Raw genomic sequence first — 21052 nt, 5'->3', positions numbered from 1 at the left:
TGGTTACCATAGACAACATACTCATTACGATTTCTAAAAATAGTTTACTGGAAACCGGTTCAGGAAACCAGTTTGGAAGATCACTTTGCTAGCATTCCCATTTGATCACACGAAAGTGTTTTTCAAAATCACTTCACGTGAAGCGATCTTTTTGCTATAGAAACGCTCTCATTAGGGTGACACGTTTCGCACAAAATTCGAAACCGCAGCGTAAGCATTCTACACCTGTCGTGTGGAGTAGCGCGCTCAAAATGTGCAAAGATCGCTTCCCGAAGAACATTTGTGTCCTCACGCTAAAACCAGTTTAATGAGGCAGAGCGATCTTGAAAACTACATCGCGAGGTCGTTTTGTGAACCGATTTGGAAGATCGCTTCGACTGTTCTCATTACACGTTAAACTAGTTTCCACTAAACTAGTTTAAGGAAGGTAGTAAGAACGGTGTCATAGTAACAGTCAGACATCTGTGCTTCTCGGCCAATTAAAAGAAAGGAAAGTTGTTGGATCTGGAAACTCGTCAGATGCCAAATGTTGATGAAACGCTCTGTGGGTTAAAGCATTTCTGAGTACCACAAGAGCTCATGCTAATGTGAAGCCGGTTCGGTGCACTAGTTCGCGATCCAACTATTCCTGCTCCAGGTTTCACCTTGTCACCCTTCTTTTAACTTTGTTAACATTCTCTTTGATTTGTTTGATTTGTTTTACACCTTTTCTGAACTATTTGCTGTATTTTGATATAAAAGGGAATAGCAGAATATAGGAGTAACATCACATTGAAATACTGAACGAACTACATTATGATTAAAACTAAAGAAATTTGTAAATTTCAAAGATGTGATCAAACAAAAACCTACAAGCTCATCTTTCATCTTTTCCCCATTTATATTTTCTCCAATAAAGTCACTAGTGGATGTACCTTTTAAACAATAAGAAATTGCAAATATGATAAAAATACAATTACAAGGAGTAAAGTTGGTTCTCTATAGCTACAAAAAATTGCTTCATACAGTTTAAAAAAGATAGTACAAGTTGAGAGGTCAGTTATGATAGGGTATTAAGTGCAGCAGTAAAATGGTAAATAAGCACAGCATTTTTTTTGGGCAAAATTAAAATAACCACTTGTTTCTTCATCGATACAACTGCTCAATTTTGAAACAAATATTTTGCTTTTGTTTTTATAACAAAATAACTGTCTAAAATGCACTCTTTCTTTGGTGTCAGTCAGACTACCGAAGTTATTAATTATTAATTATTTACCTAACTGTTTACTGCTTTGTTTCCTTTTTTCTGTTCTCTTTTTATTTGCTGTGTTTATTGATTTATTCATTCATTTTATTGCTGTGATCCCCCACCCTTCACCCTCCCCCCTTTTCACCGATTTGACTACTAATCCATCTCTAATTATCAGACCGACTTCCATCGTATGGGAGGTTAGGAAGTCATCTTCATCCCCATCGAAGCACAGATCACCCAGCTGGCCTGCCGAGGCTCGGCTTCATACACCTCGACGGTTGGTACACGTAGTAGTCCTATTTATTGGGGTTGTAATGTAGAGGGAGAAATAAATTTCAAAGCTTTATCGGTATCGTATTAAACATATTTTGATGTCTCAAAATAATTTTATTAATCTATTAAAATGGAGTCTTCTCAAAGTCATCCCGATTAAAGCCTGTTATTCTCTAGCATGCCTATATGATTCTCAAAGTACGTCAATGTATGAACCATGGCAAAATATAGCTTGTCAATTTTCGGTTAAAATGGTTTGTTCATTGTGCAAAGTTTTACAGGAAGAGACACAGTTTAAAATTAACAAGAGCAAAAGTGGGTTACGTATCATAATGAAATTGAAGATAACATGGAATTACCAATAATCATGGAGATATTCCTTCAGTTCACATACATTAATAATTAATCCTCGCATATCCCTCCTACCGTATTAGAATTATCATTATTTTATTTATTTTTAGGGGGGGGGGACATTTCTGTGTGAAAATAAAGTATCTGACATCAGGAAATGATGAATGTCAATTAATTTTTTTTTAAACCCCAAACAAGTATACAATAAATGAGGCAGTAAAGATGTGCCTTTCTATTGAAAGGATATTACTTCTTATTGTGAAAGATGTTGCTGATTTATGTTTCTTTATTACCGGTGGTTGATCTGATATTTCTCAATTTTCAACTCTTCCTTATCTAGACCAAGTTTGCATTTATTTCTTTTTATTCTATTTTGAATACAAAACTGACATTTCTTTGCTGGAAGAAGCAAACCTCAAGATCTGCATGCAAATTGGCCTTTTAATTTTGTGTTTTTTTTGCCATTGAGTTTTTTCTGATAAACTTTGAGTTGTTAAATTCTTTCACAAGATGATTATACTCACAGTTTACATGTATGCTACCTTACATTGGAAAAAAGAAAAGAAACAAGAGTAACATTTCTGTCAAAGAATATTCTATCATTTATGTTGAAATATAAAATGCAATACCATTTGTTGAACATATGTGTTGGCATGATGAGTGCTCCTGTAAAAAAAAAATGGGCAGACAAAAAAAGGGACTCTAAGACTAAGCATATAAAAACATCAATAACACAAATTGATAATCACTTGCTTCCTTCTCTTATTGCAAGGCAGCAGAGCATGTGTTTGTTAAATACATGTACAGGGGTGTGAGAGTTCATATTTTTAGCTGATTTCAGATTTTTTGTTTGTTTTGATTATCAGCTTAATTTCATCTTATTTTTGGCTTTCCTCTGTACAAAAAGTATGGGAGCTCTTTCTATTTCAGATTTTTTCAACACTTTTTAACTTTTTTTTCATTTTGTGACCACTCACACCCCTGCATATATCTTAGAGATGGTTGAACTCCATCATTTACAGTTGGCCAATCCTGTTTTTTTTAATTTAACCTGGGGCCCATACATAAAACACCATTGCCATCGATACCATATATCAGTATAGGACTTTGCAGTCAACAATAACCATTGTATTCCTGATACATGTAGATACTGGGTGATTTCAAGTATTCAGAGATTATACAAATATCACAATATTGGCAGCTCAATATAATAGTGAGTAGCACATTAGCACCAAATTCATATTATGTGTGGTGCTATGCTCATGTAAAACTTGACCCAGCGCAAACACCAAAAGGTCAACACTGAACTTGAAATCAACAGCTATTGATGGCAAATTTACCATGGTAGTAATTTGCAAGCAAGCATCTGGCATGATCTGCATGTATGTACAGTATATGCTTGGTTTCACTGCATGTTTCTCACAGGCCTACGTCATTGGCATGGGAGGTGCGTAAGACATCGCCCGGACACACCCTAGGTAGCCCCACCCCCGATGGGTACAGGAGCACCCCCAGTCCTGTCAACAGGTCATTGAACTTTGGGACAACAGTTGCACAAGGCTCTGGAAAAGCAAGGTAAGACATTTTTTAGGGAAATTTCATCTGATGGGCATTTTGGGCAAATACACATTTTGACTGACATCAGTTGTAAGCTACTGAAATCCTTGGATTTGTTTAGCCCAGAGCAAATTTGTCAGTGGAGGTCACTGACAAGGTGCTTCATGAAACACTCCTCCAGGAGCCTGTTTCATAAAGAGTTACAACTGTTGTAACTTTGCCATTATGGCAACTACATGTAATGTACCATGGTAACCTTGATTTTGATTGGCTGCTGAGCCATGTTGCCATGGTAGTTGCCATAATGGCAAAGTTACAATAGTTGTAACTCTTTATGAAATGGACCCCAGGTGTCTTGTCAGTGATTTCCAAATGCAAAATTGTGCTTACAGTCACCGTCTTACAACTGGTTCTGGGCCCCGCAACACAAAGGTTAGCGATTAATCGATAAATGAAATGGCCAATCACGATCATCGTTGCATGCGCATTTTGCTCAGACTGACTTGGAACCAATCAGAATTGCTCTGTAAAATTAGCGATTAATCGCTAACCTTCGTTTTACGGGGCCCTGATCTACTAAATCTGGAAAAATTGGCATTATGCATAACTTCAAGGTGTAAACAAACACGTGTAGAACTATCTTATTTGATGACCAGAAAGAATTCAAGAATTAAAGAATGCTAGAAATAACACACAAAAAATGATATGCCCTTGTTAGCAACACTGATTTCTTCTTCTTTCTCTTCTATTAGCCCTGTTCCAGTGGCCCCCATGGGTACAAGTTGGGCAGACAGAGTGAAGGGTAAGAAGCCCATCAGACCGGTCCCTCAGTCTCCTATCAAAGAAGAACCGGCCAAGCAAACTCCACCGCCTCCTGCTGTCCCGTCTGCAGATGCCCAGAACGACACGAGAGTACCCAGTGTAGATGGGACCCACAGTGAAGGTATGTATACTCGTTGAATGACTACTCCCCAAGGAGTGGTGATTGTACATAAACTGTATAGGTTACATCACTTCTCCCCAATTGTGCATATACTATATACTGTATCAAGTGTAGATAGGACCCACAGTGAAGGTGCACGTATCTGTACTCATAGAGTGACTATTCCCTAAGGAGTGGAGATTGAGCATGAAGTGTATAGTTTACTTATTGTAGATGGGACTCACAGTGAAGGTTTCTGTACTCATTGACTGACTCCCCAAGGAGTAAAGATTGTGCATACCGGTAAACTGTATAGTTTACTTTTATTGTAGATGGGACCCACATTGGAGTTATTTTTAATAACTCCCAAGTGTGCATATACTGTATATGGTATTCAGTGTAGATGGGACTCACAGTGAAGGAATATGTAATCTTATTGATTGCCCACTCCCCAAGGAGCGGTGATTGTGCATATGCTGTATACTGTACCAGGTGTAGATGGGACTCATGGGGAAGGTAACTTTGATGTTGAATACTCCTCAAGGAGTGGAGTGTGATATACTTTACCCAGTGTATGTGGGACTCAGAATGAATGTATCTTTTAATCTTATGTATTACTCCCCAAGGAGTGGAGTATGATTTTACTGTATACTGTACCAATTTAGATGTGATTTTCACAGAAGGTATCTTTAATCTTATTGAATACACCCCAAGGAGTGGAGTGTGATTTACTGTAAACTGTACCAAGTTTAGATGGGATTCTCACAGAAGGTATCTTTAATCTTATTGAATACACCCCAAGGAGTGGAGTGTGCATATACTGTATACTGTACCAAGTTTAGATGGGATTCTCACAGAAGGTATCTTTAATCTTATTGAATACACCCCAAGGAGTGGAGTGTGCATATACTGTATACTGTACCAAGTGTAGGTGAGACTCACAGTGATGTTGAAAGTTCTGCCCTGTGATTGACTGGGGTATTAATATTCTGTAAATTGTTCTACCCCTAAATGATAAGTACTTCATTAAAATTCAGTCGTTCATATCTCTTCCATGACAGATGCTGATGATGAAGGCTGGGAGACGGTCCAACGCAGCAAGCAGAACCGCTCCCGCCCCACCTCGGCCAAGCACTCCACAACGTCCTCAAACAACAACAGTCGTCACCACCCCACCGGCAACAACTCCATGCAATCAAGCACCAACCGAGCCCCGGCGCCTCCCAGTTCTTACTCGGTTCAGACTAGTACCACAACGGTGTCCAACAAACCCCCACTCCCTGCCGAGTCTAAACCGAGGGAGAGAGCTGATAGTGAGAAAGAAAACAGACCAGACCATGTGAGTCATCTTATCAAGTTTCTAACTGTCCATGTTGTCTGTAGATATCTTGGAAATAGAATCTCCTGTACCATCAAAGAATGATTAGAGTATTATGTTTGAATTAGATTTGGGGGGAATGTTTTCATAGTCCCTAAAGAAATAAAGTTGTACAGTTAGTAGATGAACTGGTCGCAGACAAACAAGGAATAGACCATCTTAGATTAGACCAAGCAGAAAATAGTCATATTGGTCGTAGACAAAGTGGCAATTTACTCTCGGATGTGGCTTTTCGTAAACAACACCATACTTGAATTTCAGGTTGAACAGCGGAATACTGCAAGCGGTGGAGGATCTGTCAATCGACAGTTGATGCAGGAGACACAGAATGTTGCACCCGCTGTAAGGTCATTGGACATCAAGGAAGAGGATCCCTGCATCATCAGGGCCTCAACGCGTAAGTTGACTATCTTGTGGGAACTATTTTCATGACTGTTGATGACTAAGTTGATGGGGGCTAGCGGTTGGAACTCTTGTTGTTTAATCTGAGGGACGTTGATCCCTTCAGCAAGAAATTATCAAAATTGCGCTGTACTCAACCTCGGTGAGGTGAATGGGTATCTGGTAGGAATTCATTCCTTGAAACACAGAGTGCGAAATAGCTGCTCTGCTAAAGCCAGGGTAATTATGCTGCATTACTGCAGAGCGCTTAGAGATTTCTGATAAAGTGAGTGTTAAGCACTATATAAGCAAGTATAAAGTTTTGTTGATGAAATACTCTTTGGGAGACTTGTGAACTGTTCCTAAAAATTTCAATTGTTAGTTGAATTTTACAACCAATGTTTGTAATTACCTATGTTAGATGTACACAAAACATTTCTAGCTCATCATTAGGAGGCGAAATAGCTCAGTCGGTACAGCGGGGGTTGGGGATTCTGGTGACCCAGGTTCAATACCCACTTGGTATGCTAATGCCCTTTGGTAAGACATTAATCCTCATTACAAGGTTCCTCAGAAATTGTTTTTTTCTATGGTGGCTAAATATATGAAAAGTTGTATTTCTTCTTCCTTCCAGGCAAAGCAATAGATTCTTCCTCTGATGAAGAGCAAGGAGATGATGACAATGAAGAGGTATTAGCCACAAAACTTGATGATGTTGAGGTATGCTGTGTTCCTAACATTTTTGTACTAATACTAACAACTAACGATATCTATACTGTACATGCCAATTTCGAATCGATAGACTTTGTAAGATATTTTGGACTCCCAAATATATTCTGCTCAGATGAGGTGTAGAATTATTCAATATATAAATATCAGAATGAAGGAATACACATGTATCCGAGAATTTTCGGAAATTAGACCAAAGAATTTGGTAAGTGATAGAAAGGATATTTAGATATTTACCCAGTGTCCATCATGATCATTAACCAAAGGAAATACAATGTAGGTAGATATAAGTGTGGGTGAGAAGTACATTCTGGAAAGCTTGTCAGAATAGTCAGGATTGCTTTGAGATTTGACCTTCTTAGTACACAAATTTTTTAGGATATCACATAGGGAAGAAACACCATTCTCTTATTGGTTAGGGAAGATCTATGTCAACTCTTGGGGAGCTTCATTGCTTTATTTTCTCTGTGCTTTTATCTATAAAGCAGAACAAATTTCTTTAACTAGAGACAGATATTTACATGGAGGATAAGAGAAGCAATTTATGTTTCTCATGAACAGGCTAGTACTTACTATTTTTTCAAAAAATTCAGCCAAAGGTTGACTTTCTGTTTAACAATTCTCTTACCATATTTATGTTATGAATAATTCATATGGTATAGCAAGAGGTTAAGAAATGAAATAAATATTCAGAGTTATTAAATATGGTCAAAGAAAAAAAAATGTTGGTCAAGTTGTTCGTTTCAGGATAAGCTGCAAGTTCAACCAGTGGTGGTATGTTATAGTAGATAATGTGTGACTAAAACATCTTTTGATAATACTTCACTATTTTTCGAGGAATTCGTCCTGGATTTTATGATCTTAGAACAAAATAACACAAAGTGAAGCTGAAAATGTACAACTTACTAATACTAGGGCATTCAAGAAGTGAAAATCCAAAACCTATGCCTTATAATATGATACATGTACATACCAATAGGTTTATATCTTTGAGAAAGCTGATAAAAAGAACTGGTAAGGATTTTAAAGATACAACCAACAATTTACATTCCTTACCTTTCTTTGTAATAACCGACCTTGCTCGGTGACAATATCAATGTTAGAAAAAAATCAAAAAAAATTATTTCAATCTTGAATGGCGTCAAATTTCAAGTTTCAGTTAATATAAAAAATTATTAACAATGAAGATTTTCATTAAAAAATGCACTGATTTGGTTAGAATTGTTTCCGGTGGTTTGGTTATGTTTCCCTAGCTCTATTAATATTTGAGTGTTGTTTGTGTTTAAAACAGAATGCTAACAAATTCCAAAGTTTTTTTTTCTGTTTGCCGAGTTAAAGCTAATTTAAGAATTTGTGTGTTTGATAATACATGCTCCAACAATATTCATTATCATGAGAGGGCTGCTTTCCTTTGTGAGTTGAGGACTTATTGGTAGATATCATGCAGTGCAAGTGAGATTTGAAAATCAAAGAAACATTTCACTGATCAATGAATTTCAAGTGCAGTGAAGAACAATGGTAATAGTCAGCAAAACTACTAGTGAGATCGAAGGGAAATGTGGATAGGCCCTTATTTTGAAGTCTGGTTTGACTTACTTCTAATACCTTGGTCACATTTGCTCTATGGTGGCCGTACGGCGAGTCGAAAACAGCCGTTTTAACATTTTTTGTACCAACTACATATAGATGGTTTGAATTAAAATTAATAAATCGGCTGTTTTCGACTCGCCATACGGCCGCAGTAGAGCAAATGTGACCAAGGTATAAGTCTGTGCTAAAATTATGGGGAGCCAAATCTGTCCAAATTTTGTTTACACCCATTGTACATATCTTATGGTTACTGTGCTCTTTCCCAATGTTGTGTGTTTGATAATATTGTATACCATTACTGTTTTATTAATCCTTCCCATGCAATTAAATATGATTGAGAGTCAAATGAGATGATACATTGAATCTCTACTGTTACAGATTTATGTAACAATTGGCTTTCCATAGTTAAACAACAACTTCAGACCATAGTTCAAATTATTTAACCCAACTTCAAAATACGGGCCATAGTGGTTAAAGGATGTTTTTAATCACTTTGAAAGAGAAACACAGTGATTTATGCATGGTGTTTACGTGCTCTGTTGGTTTCCCAATTTCTCAGGATTAATGCAAAGGATTGCTGTTACAATAAGGGAGTAACTTGCATGCATGTACATGTATTATCAAACAAACAAACCATAGAACTTGATTCCTTTTTAAATTTTGGACTTGGTTGCTGATATCCCATTTCACTCATGGATTTCTTTTCTATTCACTTTCCTAGTTATTCTACAAACAAACTTATTTTGTTGCTGGATCATTGTATCTTTTTTGTTGTTGTAAATTCAAGTTTTTGGATTATCTTTTTTTCATTTCATTGCATTTGCTGTTTTCTGCATTTTTTTCATAAACAAATTAAAGAAAATACAATATACAGAGTATGTAACAACATATCTAACAAACAAACAATGGACAAAGTTGTATTTTATGAGACAGCCCTGGAAAGCCATTCAATTTTTTTGTTAAATACATGTATATCAATTGTCTTGTATCTTTGATCTTCTAGTGAAGCATCAGACGTGGGAGCATATATATTAATCTTTATAAACAAGTGTTTTTATGTGAAATCATTGTGGATTTAGATTATACTAACCACAATTTATCTTTGATTGAAAGCCACTTGCATTCACCTAAGTTGTGTTTTCATTTTTTGCACCTCAGAATCTTAAAGTCCATTTTGCCCCTTACATATTTTACTTTCTATGTCTGAATATTTGTAGACTAATCTTGATGTTACATGTACATGTATTTCACAAAGAGTAAAGTTGGACTTAATGCTCTTTAATGTGTACTTTCATTGGTAGACTTCTCTTTAAAAAAAAATATTGCTGGTGTTTAATTATTTCAATATAATATATTCATAGTTTTGACATTTGCCACTATTTCTGAAATACACTGTTTCTGGACATTACATGTTCCTGTATTCAAAACAAAATATGAATCAAAATTTGAATTGTTATTTTTCTTTAGATTCCTATCTAGCAAAACCTTTATGTATCGTAAACGAAACCCCATTCAAAATTATATCTTTATCCCTTTTCTGTTCTGAAGTAATTGCAATTCCAGATAATACTGTGATGGTGAAACCATATTTGTTTCAAAGTTACGTTTATTCCCATTATCATGACCGTGACACAGGACATAGCTGCTCAGTGGTAGAGCACCCGCCTCATGAATGGGAGGTTGTTGGTTCAATCCCCAGCTGAGTCGTACCAAAGACTTACAAAAATGGGACCTTCTGTCTTCTTGTCAAGTGCTTGTCAATTTAGAATAGAGAAGGGTAGTAATAAAATTGTGTCATGCAGGAACTGCTGAAGTGGCTACCTTGGTAATTAAGATTTATTATAATTTGTTTGTTTTTATCATCTTCTACATCTTTATAATTGTTACTACAATTCTAACTTTCTTTGTCAACACGGTTCCTTTTATCCTCGTAACTTTCCTAGAACGGGAGCACTGATTTGGATGAGGAAGATACACTGACCAACGAGCTGGCGAAATGTCAGGAAGAGGCACTTGCTCGGGCAATCGCTGAGGAAGAGAGTCTTAATAAAGAGATTCAGGAGGAGGAACAGACAGAGATAGTGGTGGAAACTGATGATGCAGAGAGTGACCTAGGGGTAAGATGGTTCAAAATTTCTCATTTCCATCTTATTCTATTTACAAACAATGTAGTGTTATAAAAGGTATTGGTAAGTTGAGAGTTGAGAAGATATGCATGTCTCAAGCAAAATTTCAGTCATTTCAAGTCAGAAAAGTAACTTTGATATTTTATATTATATCTTATCAAAAGAGTCATCCAAATTGAGATTTATTACTAGGGTTAAAGAGAATAGAAATAACAATAATTATGATAAAAATATTGATTGAATTGATAAATAATTTGATATCAGTAGGTATTGACTGAAATAATAAGGAATGAATAAGAACAACAAACCAATTTATTTCATACCAAATCGTTTGCTTTAAAAAAAAATTGATACAGAAAAACATGAAACCAGAATGACATTAAATTTATTATATTAAACCTTCATATGCTCCTGAAAATGACATGTATTTGTATTTTATACACTATATTTTTCATGCAGGTTATATATTTAATGCACGTTTTATTTTCACAAATTTCAAGACCAAACAGCCACAATTGATTTTCCCTCTCTCCTGATACATTTTCATCTACCTAATGACATTGAATTTGTTATTTTCTTGTTATTTTTATTAGAACACATTGAGCTCATTGGAGTGTTCACAGCAAGCTGTTGATTGGGCCGATATGGCATTGGATTTTGAGAAGCGAGAGAGCGAGGGCGCTTCTTGGAACGAGTTAGTGAATATCGCAGAGAACGTGGAATCGGCCAGGACGCCAGGATACGCTCTTCATATGCATGAGAAACTCTCCTCACCATCAAGGAAAAGGTAATTTGAAAATTAAAAACAAAATTATATACACCAATAAAATCAGACATACTTTGATACTTCACAGAGTGGGAGAATATTTCAAGCTCAAATTCATTGTTATTCTTTCCTTAGTGTAAGAATTCTGTAATTGTTATCCCAATTGAAAAGTATATTTTTCTATGTTGGAGATGAATTATCAAAAGTTTACGAAGATGTTATTTGCATCATTGAGTGAAGATATTTGCAAGATGATCCAATGATTGTAGCCATATTAAGCAAAGATTAAGACTCCAGTCTTTTTTCCATGCCTAGGACGAGAGAAGAATCCCAGAAGCGTCACGAGGAAAGACAGAGCCGAGCCCAGAGCAAACGGGAACAGCTTGCAGAAGCCAAGTCTAACAGACTTACATCACTGCATGAAAAGGTGAAGCATATTTCAAAATCGAGTAACGTTCATTGCAATCAAATTTCATTTCATTTATTCCACATTCAAAACCATAAAGAAATAAAAATCACAGAAATACAAATACAAAATTGTTACATATATAAGAACTAAAAGTCACGCAGATAAATAATGTGGCCGGGGCTAGTAATGCAAAGCTTATCAAGTCTAGCCTGGCAGAATAGGAAGTACACTTGTCTATTAATTGTACCTTTTTTCTTTACAAATATTGATATAAATTGAAAAGGGTTTTTTGATTCAGGCATGATTAACACATACCATTTGATTTTCTGCTGGATATATTGTGTCAATACAAAAATGTCCCTTGTGCACGTTGGATTTATAGCTTTTGAATATGCTGTTCTCATCATCTAGTGCAGTCCATGATAGATCACATGCTCTATTACTTTGATAAGTAGATGATGAGGAGGACAATGATTTTTTTTTCTAACAAGTGCACACACAGCTACCAAGAATGCATATAGCATTTCCATTTGTAGGATAAAAGAGCTCTGATGCTCACTGGCCTAGGTGCAGTGGCTGGGAATCGGACCCGGACTGTCAAATGTATAGTCAGGTGCCTCAGACCACTTGGCTACGTCATCTCCACAATGACATGACATCAATGATGATGAAGATATGATATATCTATCCCATGATACTGGATAGATGTATAGCCAACATGTCAAATTAACATTCCCCTGCAATTCAGTGTACCTTGGCTCATCTTGGCAATTAATTAAAGTGCTTATTACACTTAAAGAACTGCTGCTAGTACCTATTTATACCTCCATGAAATTGACAACATTGAACACTTCAAATCGTCCCCCAAAACTCACTTATTTCAGCAGATGTGTAGTAATTAACCTAATTGGATGAGCCCACGCCGATGAATGTTTTTAAGTGAAATATGGCGCAATATAAATGCTGTGGATCATCATCATCATCATTCATATACCTGGGTAGAGAATGGCAAATGTAGATGTAATGTTTGCTCATTGTCGTGCACAGGTTGAAGAGGTGGTGGAATGGAAAGATGAACTGATAAGGCAGAAGAAGAAACTCCTCGAAGAGAAGCAGAAGAGAGCCGAAGATAAGAGGCTGATGCAGCTACAAGCCGTCATCAGGAAGGCACAGGATGAAGAAGCAAAGGTAAGCTGCAGACAAGAATAGTGAATTAAAGCAGATACGAACCAATAGCGCCATCTTGAGTCCTCAACTACTCATACCTGGCCAGTTTCCTGACCCATAATGCTAGTGTAGTCTAGTAATATAGACCCACTTGATTGATAACATGCTAATTAACTAAATACATTTATACTGCAATAATTATCTTACCAATTAGCAAAACAATTACTTTTCTTCTCAAAACAGTTTAGTTTCTCTTTGTAAATACAATTATAGGTCAGTTTATTCTCTGTAGTGTTAGTAAATATCTGAAAACGTATATTTTAAGACTATGTATTTATAACGCACCGTCAATGAGAGACCACACACAGTTCATTCCCCTTTAGGAAAGGGTTGTGACTGATCTAAATATTCTCACAGATGGAATGCGAGATCTCTATCATCAAGAAGGCAGCCCCGTAGCCAGGGTTTTCAATCAGGGGGTTTGTTTTCTTTGTCTTCCTTGGCTAAAAAATTTGACAAGCAAAAGCACATCAAACAAAGTTGTTGAGCATTTTGTCCCAGAAAAACTGTTTTTCCTCCCCTATTTTTTCTTGCTTTTGAAAATTGAAGGGGTTCAATCGAACCCCTCCCCCTCCCCCTGGCTACAGGCTTGGAAGGCATGACTGTATAAAATCTTCTATGAATATGATACGTATTAATTTTTTGCCTGATCAGAGTGTCCCTTTATGTTTACAACTTTGATAGTGCATAAACTTTCTGCATGATGACTCATGATATCGATGAATTTCTATTGTTGAAAAAAAAAAAAATTATTTTTATCTATTTATTAATTTGTTTATTTATTTATTTATTTTATTTACTATTTTTTTCTTGGGGGGGGGGGGGCGCTACGTTTTTGAGCTCTACAAACTAATTTTGCTTCATTGTAGGATTTCATTGCTCTGTAGGGCATTTTGGAGACCCCCCCATGTATTTGTTTTCCTGCTTTCTATGGATCCGATGGGATTGATAGGATCAATCATTATTCTGTAAGATGGGCCCAGTTTGGGCGTGAGTAAACTTTATCCATGAAATTACTGATATGTTGCTCCATGAAATGCTCTATGAATGTCACGGATCTGACAACATACTGTCTTTTCTTGAAAGTCATGGACCTACAGTTGTGCTCAAAGGTTAGTGAACCCCACCACAAAATGCACTCCTTCATGCTGGCTCTTGAAAGTAGACAACATCACTCAAACGTTTGGCAAGCCGAGCAAAACAGACATTATTGAATGTAATATGTTATCACCCGACTTCACAATTTAATATCTAAAGCATGGTAGAACTTGAACCCTTTAATATGTTCATTTGCTTATGGGGTTAACTTTTGAGCACCACTGTATGGTCATGAATGTAGCAAGTACATGTGTACATCAAACATGGGTAGCTTGTGATTTGAGATATTGCCTTCATGAGGTCAAATGTTGAAATAGCTTGCTTCCTAATGAAATTTCATGACTCATGTTGTGTTGCTACCTTTGTGTTCTAAGGCCAATGAGATAGCGTTCATCAATTCCTTGGAGGCGCAGAACAAGAAGCATGACATCATGGCAAGGCATCAAGGTCATGAGGCTCGTTACCATGACATATTAGAGGAGAGACAGAGGAAGAACGAAGAGAAGGCGGCTAAAGAGGAAGCCGTACAGGTAAGCTGCTCATGGGAGTTTCTATCTTTGTTCATTATTATTGATTTTTAATTTCAATTCATTTATTATTTTCCATTAAAAAATAATTCAAATATGTACATTTGTAATAGATATAAAACATAGTTTAGATTGAAGGGGGGGGGGGGATTCAAATACACAAGCATAGTAGAATAAGGTTAAAGTTGACTGTGAGAATAAGGTAAACTGCAAAAATAGCACCTGTAGAAAGTTTAAAAGGTTGTAAATGACAGGTGCACATTAAGAAAGGGAAATACAGATATATTTACATAGTAATAAAGGATGCATGAAATTTAACATTTTCTTCTGCTGAGATTGAATGATGCGTTTGTAATTTCATGTTAACATGTATTTAAAGGCAGCAGCACTATGATATCCAGGAAGTTAGGATGCAATTTGGTGCAACATAAACAGTAGGAGCAATCCCGAAACCAAACAGTTCCTTTCAGAACTTTTACCAAAAGATATGAAACAAAAGACTGAAACAATTTTCCGTTCACAAAACACAACAAAATACAATAAAAATACATAATCATTAAAATACACGATAATAAGAATATATAAACATGTATATGATAAATAGGAAATGAGGTGAACAAAAGTGACATTGGCTAATAATTACTTGGAATGGATGGGCTTATTGAGGAAAATAATAATAATAACAATAATATAGGATTTGTGTAGCGCACGTATCCACCTTGCTAGGTGCTCAAGGCGCTCCTATATTACCCCGGCTAAGCTAGTCTACCAATTGCGATGCGCACAGCATTTTGAGGTAAAGCCATTCTTGTATTGGAGGCGAGCCCATGTGACTTATTTTTGGGTACTTTCCTACTGTTACAGGAGAGAAGAAAGGCACTCGAGGATGAGAGAATAGCACGGTTGGAGGCGATGAAGAAGTATCGACGTGAGCAGGAGGAGAAGATGAATGCATTGAAGGAGCAGAGAGAACAAGCCAGGGAGAATACACTCAAAGAAAAGGCAAAGTAAGTTATTCAACTTTTCAATCCGGCTCTGTTCCACAAGGCAACAATAGTCATTAACAAATACATTATTGTTAGGTCCCTAATTGCATCCAATTCTGGTTCCATAGTTGTTCCCAAATCTACAAAGGAATAGGGATATGGGCTTATGCTCATGCTAGCCCTGTTCTCTGGAATGATCTTCCACTGGTTATCTGTGAATGCACCTCCGTTGACACATTTAAATAGACATGCCCCAAAATAGGAAGAAATTATACCATGTTTTTGGTAATTCTTCAGCTTTAGGTATCCCCTTAATAATTACAGGTATATTTATTTCTTCTTTGAAGTACATTTTGGACATAGAGCCACCTGTCTAGTAATGTCAAAAGCTTTTAAAAGAGTATAAGCCTATTAATCTTCACTATACTTGTATCTTGCAGGGAGCGAGAGCAGCGTCTGTCGGCACTCACAGCTGCTCAAAGTGCCAAAGAGGAGGAGATTCAGAAGAAAATACAACAAAAGGTAAATAGCAAAGGATTTCAAATCTACTCTGTGTAAAGCCCCTTTCACAATTGATGGTGCGACCGCTTACAATCGTTGCGATTGTGTATAACATATATTGTGACCAAATGATTGCAAACGATTGCACAAGCAATTGTGAAAGCCCCCCCCCCCCTTATTGATCCTCTAAACATTACAAGATGCCTCGCCATGGGTGTGAAATAGAGCAAGACTGATTTAGCTAATGGAGCAGAAATTAGATGGTTGAGGTATGTAATATTCATGAATTAGATATCTGTAACTTACTGGATGAATGAAAGGGTGTTGAAATTTTACTCAAAATTTCCTTCTTTCTGTTGAAGTACATGTAGTTATAGGTACCATAATGATGCACTAACAAAGCCATGCACTGGGTCTATTGTTGTTGATCATTAACAAAAACAAAAATTTAAAAAACAGTTGATGCATCACCAAGCCATGAGCTGTGTCTATCATTGAACGTGAAAGTGTAACTATTGAGAGCCCCCCCCCCCCTTAAAAAATTGAAAGAAAAGTTCCCTGTGCACTTCACATTTTATTAAGTTCATTTTATTTTCACATTAATTTTTAAGTTTTCTTGTAATTTTTTTTCATGACCAGCATGACGAGAGCCAGAAGCGTCACAGTCAACAGATTGAACAGAAAAGAGAAAGGGCCATTGAACTGAGTACCCTGAGGCATTACCGTACCAGCGACTCTGCCCCGAAACAGAAACCCTATGAAAAGAAAAAGATGTGCAACTTGTGCAATGTATTGGTATGTACTCGGTCTTAATAATGATAATAATAATGATATCCAACATTTACAGTGTGTACCACTCGATACAAAAGTTTCTAAGCACTGTATAGAAATACATTACATTTGCATAATGATTGCCAACAATTTCTCTAAAAATAACAAGTTCTTCATATGTTTAGGGTGGCAGCATATAACAGTCTCATTGTCTTTAAGTTTGGTCAAGCAAAGTTAAGCAGTATGTATTTTTTTTTCCAATTATATATTTCTAATGAGAATTTGAAATGAATTAAAAGATTGAATGAATGGATGGATGGATGGATGGATGGATGGATGGATGAATGAATGAATAAATAAATGAGCGAACGAATGAATGAACGAACAAACAAATAAGTAAATAAATGAGTCAGTGAATGAATGGAAGTTCAATATATTCATTATTCTAATCTCATGGCAATTGAACAAGTAGATGAATACATATTTTTCAAATTTGTATATTCCAACAGATCCCGTCAGAGGTGTACCTCATGAGCCATCTTCGAGGAAAGAAACACCGAGAGAAAGTAGCAGAAAAACACAAAGCAGCTAGCATCAGTGAAGAAGAATTGGTAAGACTGGGGTGTTTCATTTACCTGTTTATAGACTTATGTGTATGCATGATGATATTACACTTGACAGGGAGTATAGCATGCCAAATTGGATGCTTTTAAATTCTTTTTCCCCCCTATTTTTGAAAAGTGTCATTGTATTTCTATTAATCTCAATGTCAGTCTTTACAACAAATATTCTTTTCTGTATTCAAAGTTTGTTAACCCTTAAGACGATGAGGAACCTGGGCTGGATTTGATGAAGAATTTTAATAATAATACCAACATGCTTATATAGCGCATAACATTGCCAAATGCGTCCGTATTATTACCCTGGTTTTAGCCCCGCAGCCTTTTACAGCGCGGTGGCATTTCAAGGAATAAATTCCTGCCAGGTACCCATTTACCTCACCTGGGTCAAGTGCAGCACAATGTGGATAAATTTCCTGCCAAAGAAAATTAGGCCATGGCTGGGATTAGAACCCACGACCCTCTGTTTCAAAGTCTGAAGACTAATCCACTGGGCAACAACGCTCCAGTGATTGATTTTTACTGATATATAATACTCCACCAATCTGAACCAAGGATTATAACAGTTTTAAATGAAAATCACTTGCAAAGTTTTCATGAAATCTCAGTGACTCATTTGTCCATGATTGAATGGAAAATAAAAATCTACAACTGCATATTTCCACTGTGGCTGAAGCAAATGAAAATGATTGAGAATCTCTTTTGACTTGCCATATTCCAGCTGAGACATAAAAAAAAAGAATACATCATTCTTTGAAACAAGTACCCCAGAAGAAGAAAGGATTCCTGACACTTCTGTTTTTGACCGCTACTCCATATCTCGTTGAATATATTAAAAATATAGCTACTATAATACAAGTTTTCACACTGCCATGCAGTACGAATTCTAGAACACAGTAAATGCATCTGTCAAATGACAATGAACAGCTTGGAGGTCTTTTTTGAAAATTGATGAACCGGAACAGCACTTCGTCTTAAGTTTCGGAATGCAAATATGCTGTTTAACAAGAGTCCAGAACCAAACTGCTATCTTGATTCACAAATTTTTTGTCCTTGGTTGCTCGTTGTCATGAAAGGCAATTTGACATTTCTATGTTCTTGAAAGTGTTCTGTATCATGTTGCGAAAACTCTGTAATGTTCTATTTTAAGACACACAATAGGTTGATAGTTTTCTATGTATTCATTTCATTGATTTAGATTCATTTATCATTTATTTAGATTCAGTTATCTATTAATACATTTGCTCATTCACTTTTTTTATTCATTCATTCATTCATTCATCCATCCATCAATCCATCCATCCATTTATCCATCCATCCATCCACCCATCCATCCACACACACACCCACCAACCCAACCAGTCATTCAGCTTAATGTATTTGATGTGTGTTCATTTGTAGGAAAACTACTCAGTGAAACTCGTTGTGGAGGCTCCTGGAGACCAGTCCCACCCTGAGATTGTAGCCGAGAGGGAGAGACAGAAAGCTAGTAGGAAGAGGGCCAGGAAGCTAAGGCAAAGAATGGCTAGCAAAGGCAAGGAGTATGAGAACAATTTGCCATCAAAGACACAAGGACAGGATTCACACCACAAAGCAAAGTAAGTTACTGTTAAATTTAATTTAGTTAATTTATTATCCACAATTCTGTGAAAAATTTCACAAAATGAATAAAAAAACAATTACAGAAACAATAAATACATGTGAACATGAATATGCAGTGTACAGAACCTCAACAAAAGTTGAGCCTGTACATGTATGTGTCACTAGACAACATTTTGCTGACCATTCCAATTCAGAACAATGGATAAACATAATACGAAACCTCAAGAAAATATTAAACAGTGGAGGGACAAAGACCTGGGGCGGTATTCTGAAAACGTTCTTATCTTAATTTTGTTCTTATCTACGTCACGTTCTCAAATTGGTATTCTGAAAACGTTCTTATCTTTTTCTTATCTTTTGTTCTTATCTTTTTCTTATCTTGCTTTCCATCGATGCTGAGCGCGTAAATTTATAATTCACGCATATGATACAAAAGCGCGCTAAAAGATAAGAACAAAATAAAGATAAGTGGTATTCTGAAAACGTTCTTATCTTTTATCTTTCTTATCTTTTTACGATATTTATGATAATATTTAAGATAGCTAGAGGGTTATCACATCTTACGATGTCCGCATTCTTTCTTGCTAAAAATCGATGGCCACTGGTAGTAACAAGTATTCCTCCCACCCTTTCTTTCATTCACCCTTTATTTTGCCCATCTCTTTTTTCTATCCCTTTTTTCTTTCTTTCTTTTTTGTCTTTCTTTCTTTCTTTCTTTGTTTCTTTGTTTCTTTGTTTCTTTGTTTCTTTCTTCATTCTTCCTTTCGTTCTGTCTTTCTTTATTTCATTTATTTATTTTCTCTTTTTCTTTATTTTTATCTGTTTGTATTTCTTCCTTTCTTTCATTCTTCATTTAAATCTTTTAACTTCTTCCTTATTTTTTGCGTTATTTTATTTATTCTTTACTTTTCTTCCTTTTTTTATTTTCCCTTTTAAATTTTTTCCTTTTTTTTTCTTTCCCCTTTTTTCTCTTTCTTTCTTTTCCTTTTCTCTCTTTCTTTCTTTTCCTTTCTCCCTTCACTTTATTTTTTGCAATCTTTTTATTTCTTCATTCTTTTTCTTTCTTTCATTCTTTCGTTTTTATATATTTTTTTGTTCATTTTCTTTGTTCCTTTTTTTCTTTCTTTCCTCTTTCACTCAATTTTTTTAAATTTTACCTTCATTCTTTTCTGTTTTCTTTCTCTTCTAATTTCTTTCATTTTATTTTTTGGTTCCTTTTATTCGCTCGTTTGTTTGCTCTTTCTTTCATTTTTTTTTATTTCTGCTTTATCACACTAAATGTGTGCCTCATTTAGGCCTACTTTCTTTTTTCTTTATTTCTTTCTTCTATTTTTCGCTCATTCTTATTTCGTTTGTTCTTTACTCTTTTTTCTATTAAGTTTTAAAAATCTTTTTCTTTATTCTTCAAGTGTCTTTCCTTTTCCTTCTTTATTTTTCCTTCAATTTTTTATTCCTCTTTTTATCATTGATTATCATTCTATTCATTCCTCCTTTTTCTTTCTTGTATTCTTTCCTTTTTTATTTCTTTAGATTTTTATATTTTCTTTTAAGTTCTTTTTGCTTGCTTTCTTTCGTTTACCTTTTCTTTCTTTCATTGTTTTCCGCTCTGTTCCTTTTATTTTTTTAATTTCTGCTTCATTCTGACCCTTTTCTGTCTTCTTACTTACCTTCTTACTGTCTTTCTTCCTGTTTTATTCTTTATTCGTAATTGCTTTCTTTACCTTTTTCTTTACTTTCTTTCTTTATTTTGTGCACGTGTCTCGAAATAATAATCAGTCGTTGTTGCGTATAAAATGCCTATTTCGCGCAATGCGCCAGAATCAGTGTACGCGCAGTGTCCATTATATTCTCTTGACATAAGGAACGCTTCTATTGGTTAAACTGACAATATAAAGCGCATTTTGATTGGTAATATCCTAAAAATGGGCGTGTTGAAGATAAGAAGGAGGCAGTCCTTACAGAGATAAGAAGAAAGATAAGAACATTTTCAGAATACCACCCCAGGCC

The 21052-nt window shown here is 35.8% G+C and overlaps 1 protein-coding gene across 5 annotated transcripts in view; it reads left to right on the top strand.

Annotated features, from left to right (window-relative positions):
• Positions 1 to 21052, top strand: part of LOC129261820 (S phase cyclin A-associated protein in the endoplasmic reticulum-like) — a 44808-nt gene that overhangs the window by 10070 nt on the left and 13686 nt on the right. For 2 of the 5 annotated variants that reach the window (XM_064099791.1, XM_064099793.1), the window contains exons 6-21: positions 1407 to 1508; positions 3281 to 3430; positions 4165 to 4355; positions 5396 to 5673; positions 5974 to 6109; positions 6728 to 6813; positions 10356 to 10529; positions 11132 to 11325; positions 11620 to 11731; positions 12761 to 12901; positions 14413 to 14568; positions 15430 to 15572; positions 15992 to 16073; positions 16692 to 16847; positions 17333 to 17434; positions 18845 to 19041. In XM_064099791.1, coding sequence (XP_063955861.1) covers positions 1407 to 1508; positions 3281 to 3430; positions 4165 to 4355; positions 5396 to 5673; positions 5974 to 6109; positions 6728 to 6813; positions 10356 to 10529; positions 11132 to 11325; positions 11620 to 11731; positions 12761 to 12901; positions 14413 to 14568; positions 15430 to 15572; positions 15992 to 16073; positions 16692 to 16847; positions 17333 to 17434; positions 18845 to 19041 — 2400 coding nt within the window. The remainder of the gene's footprint in view (positions 1 to 1406; positions 1509 to 3280; positions 3431 to 4164; positions 4356 to 5395; positions 5674 to 5973; positions 6110 to 6727; positions 6814 to 10355; positions 10530 to 11131; positions 11326 to 11619; positions 11732 to 12760; positions 12902 to 14412; positions 14569 to 15429; positions 15573 to 15991; positions 16074 to 16691; positions 16848 to 17332; positions 17435 to 18844; positions 19042 to 21052) is intronic. The other 3 variants (XM_064099792.1, XM_064099794.1, XM_064099795.1) reach the window with 3 other exon arrangements.

Source organism: Lytechinus pictus, chromosome 5 (genome assembly GCF_037042905.1).
Source record: "Lytechinus pictus isolate F3 Inbred chromosome 5, Lp3.0, whole genome shotgun sequence".
Taxonomy (NCBI): Eukaryota; Metazoa; Echinodermata; class Echinoidea; order Temnopleuroida; family Toxopneustidae; genus Lytechinus; species Lytechinus pictus.
This window is presented reverse-complemented; position numbering and strand designations above follow the sequence as displayed.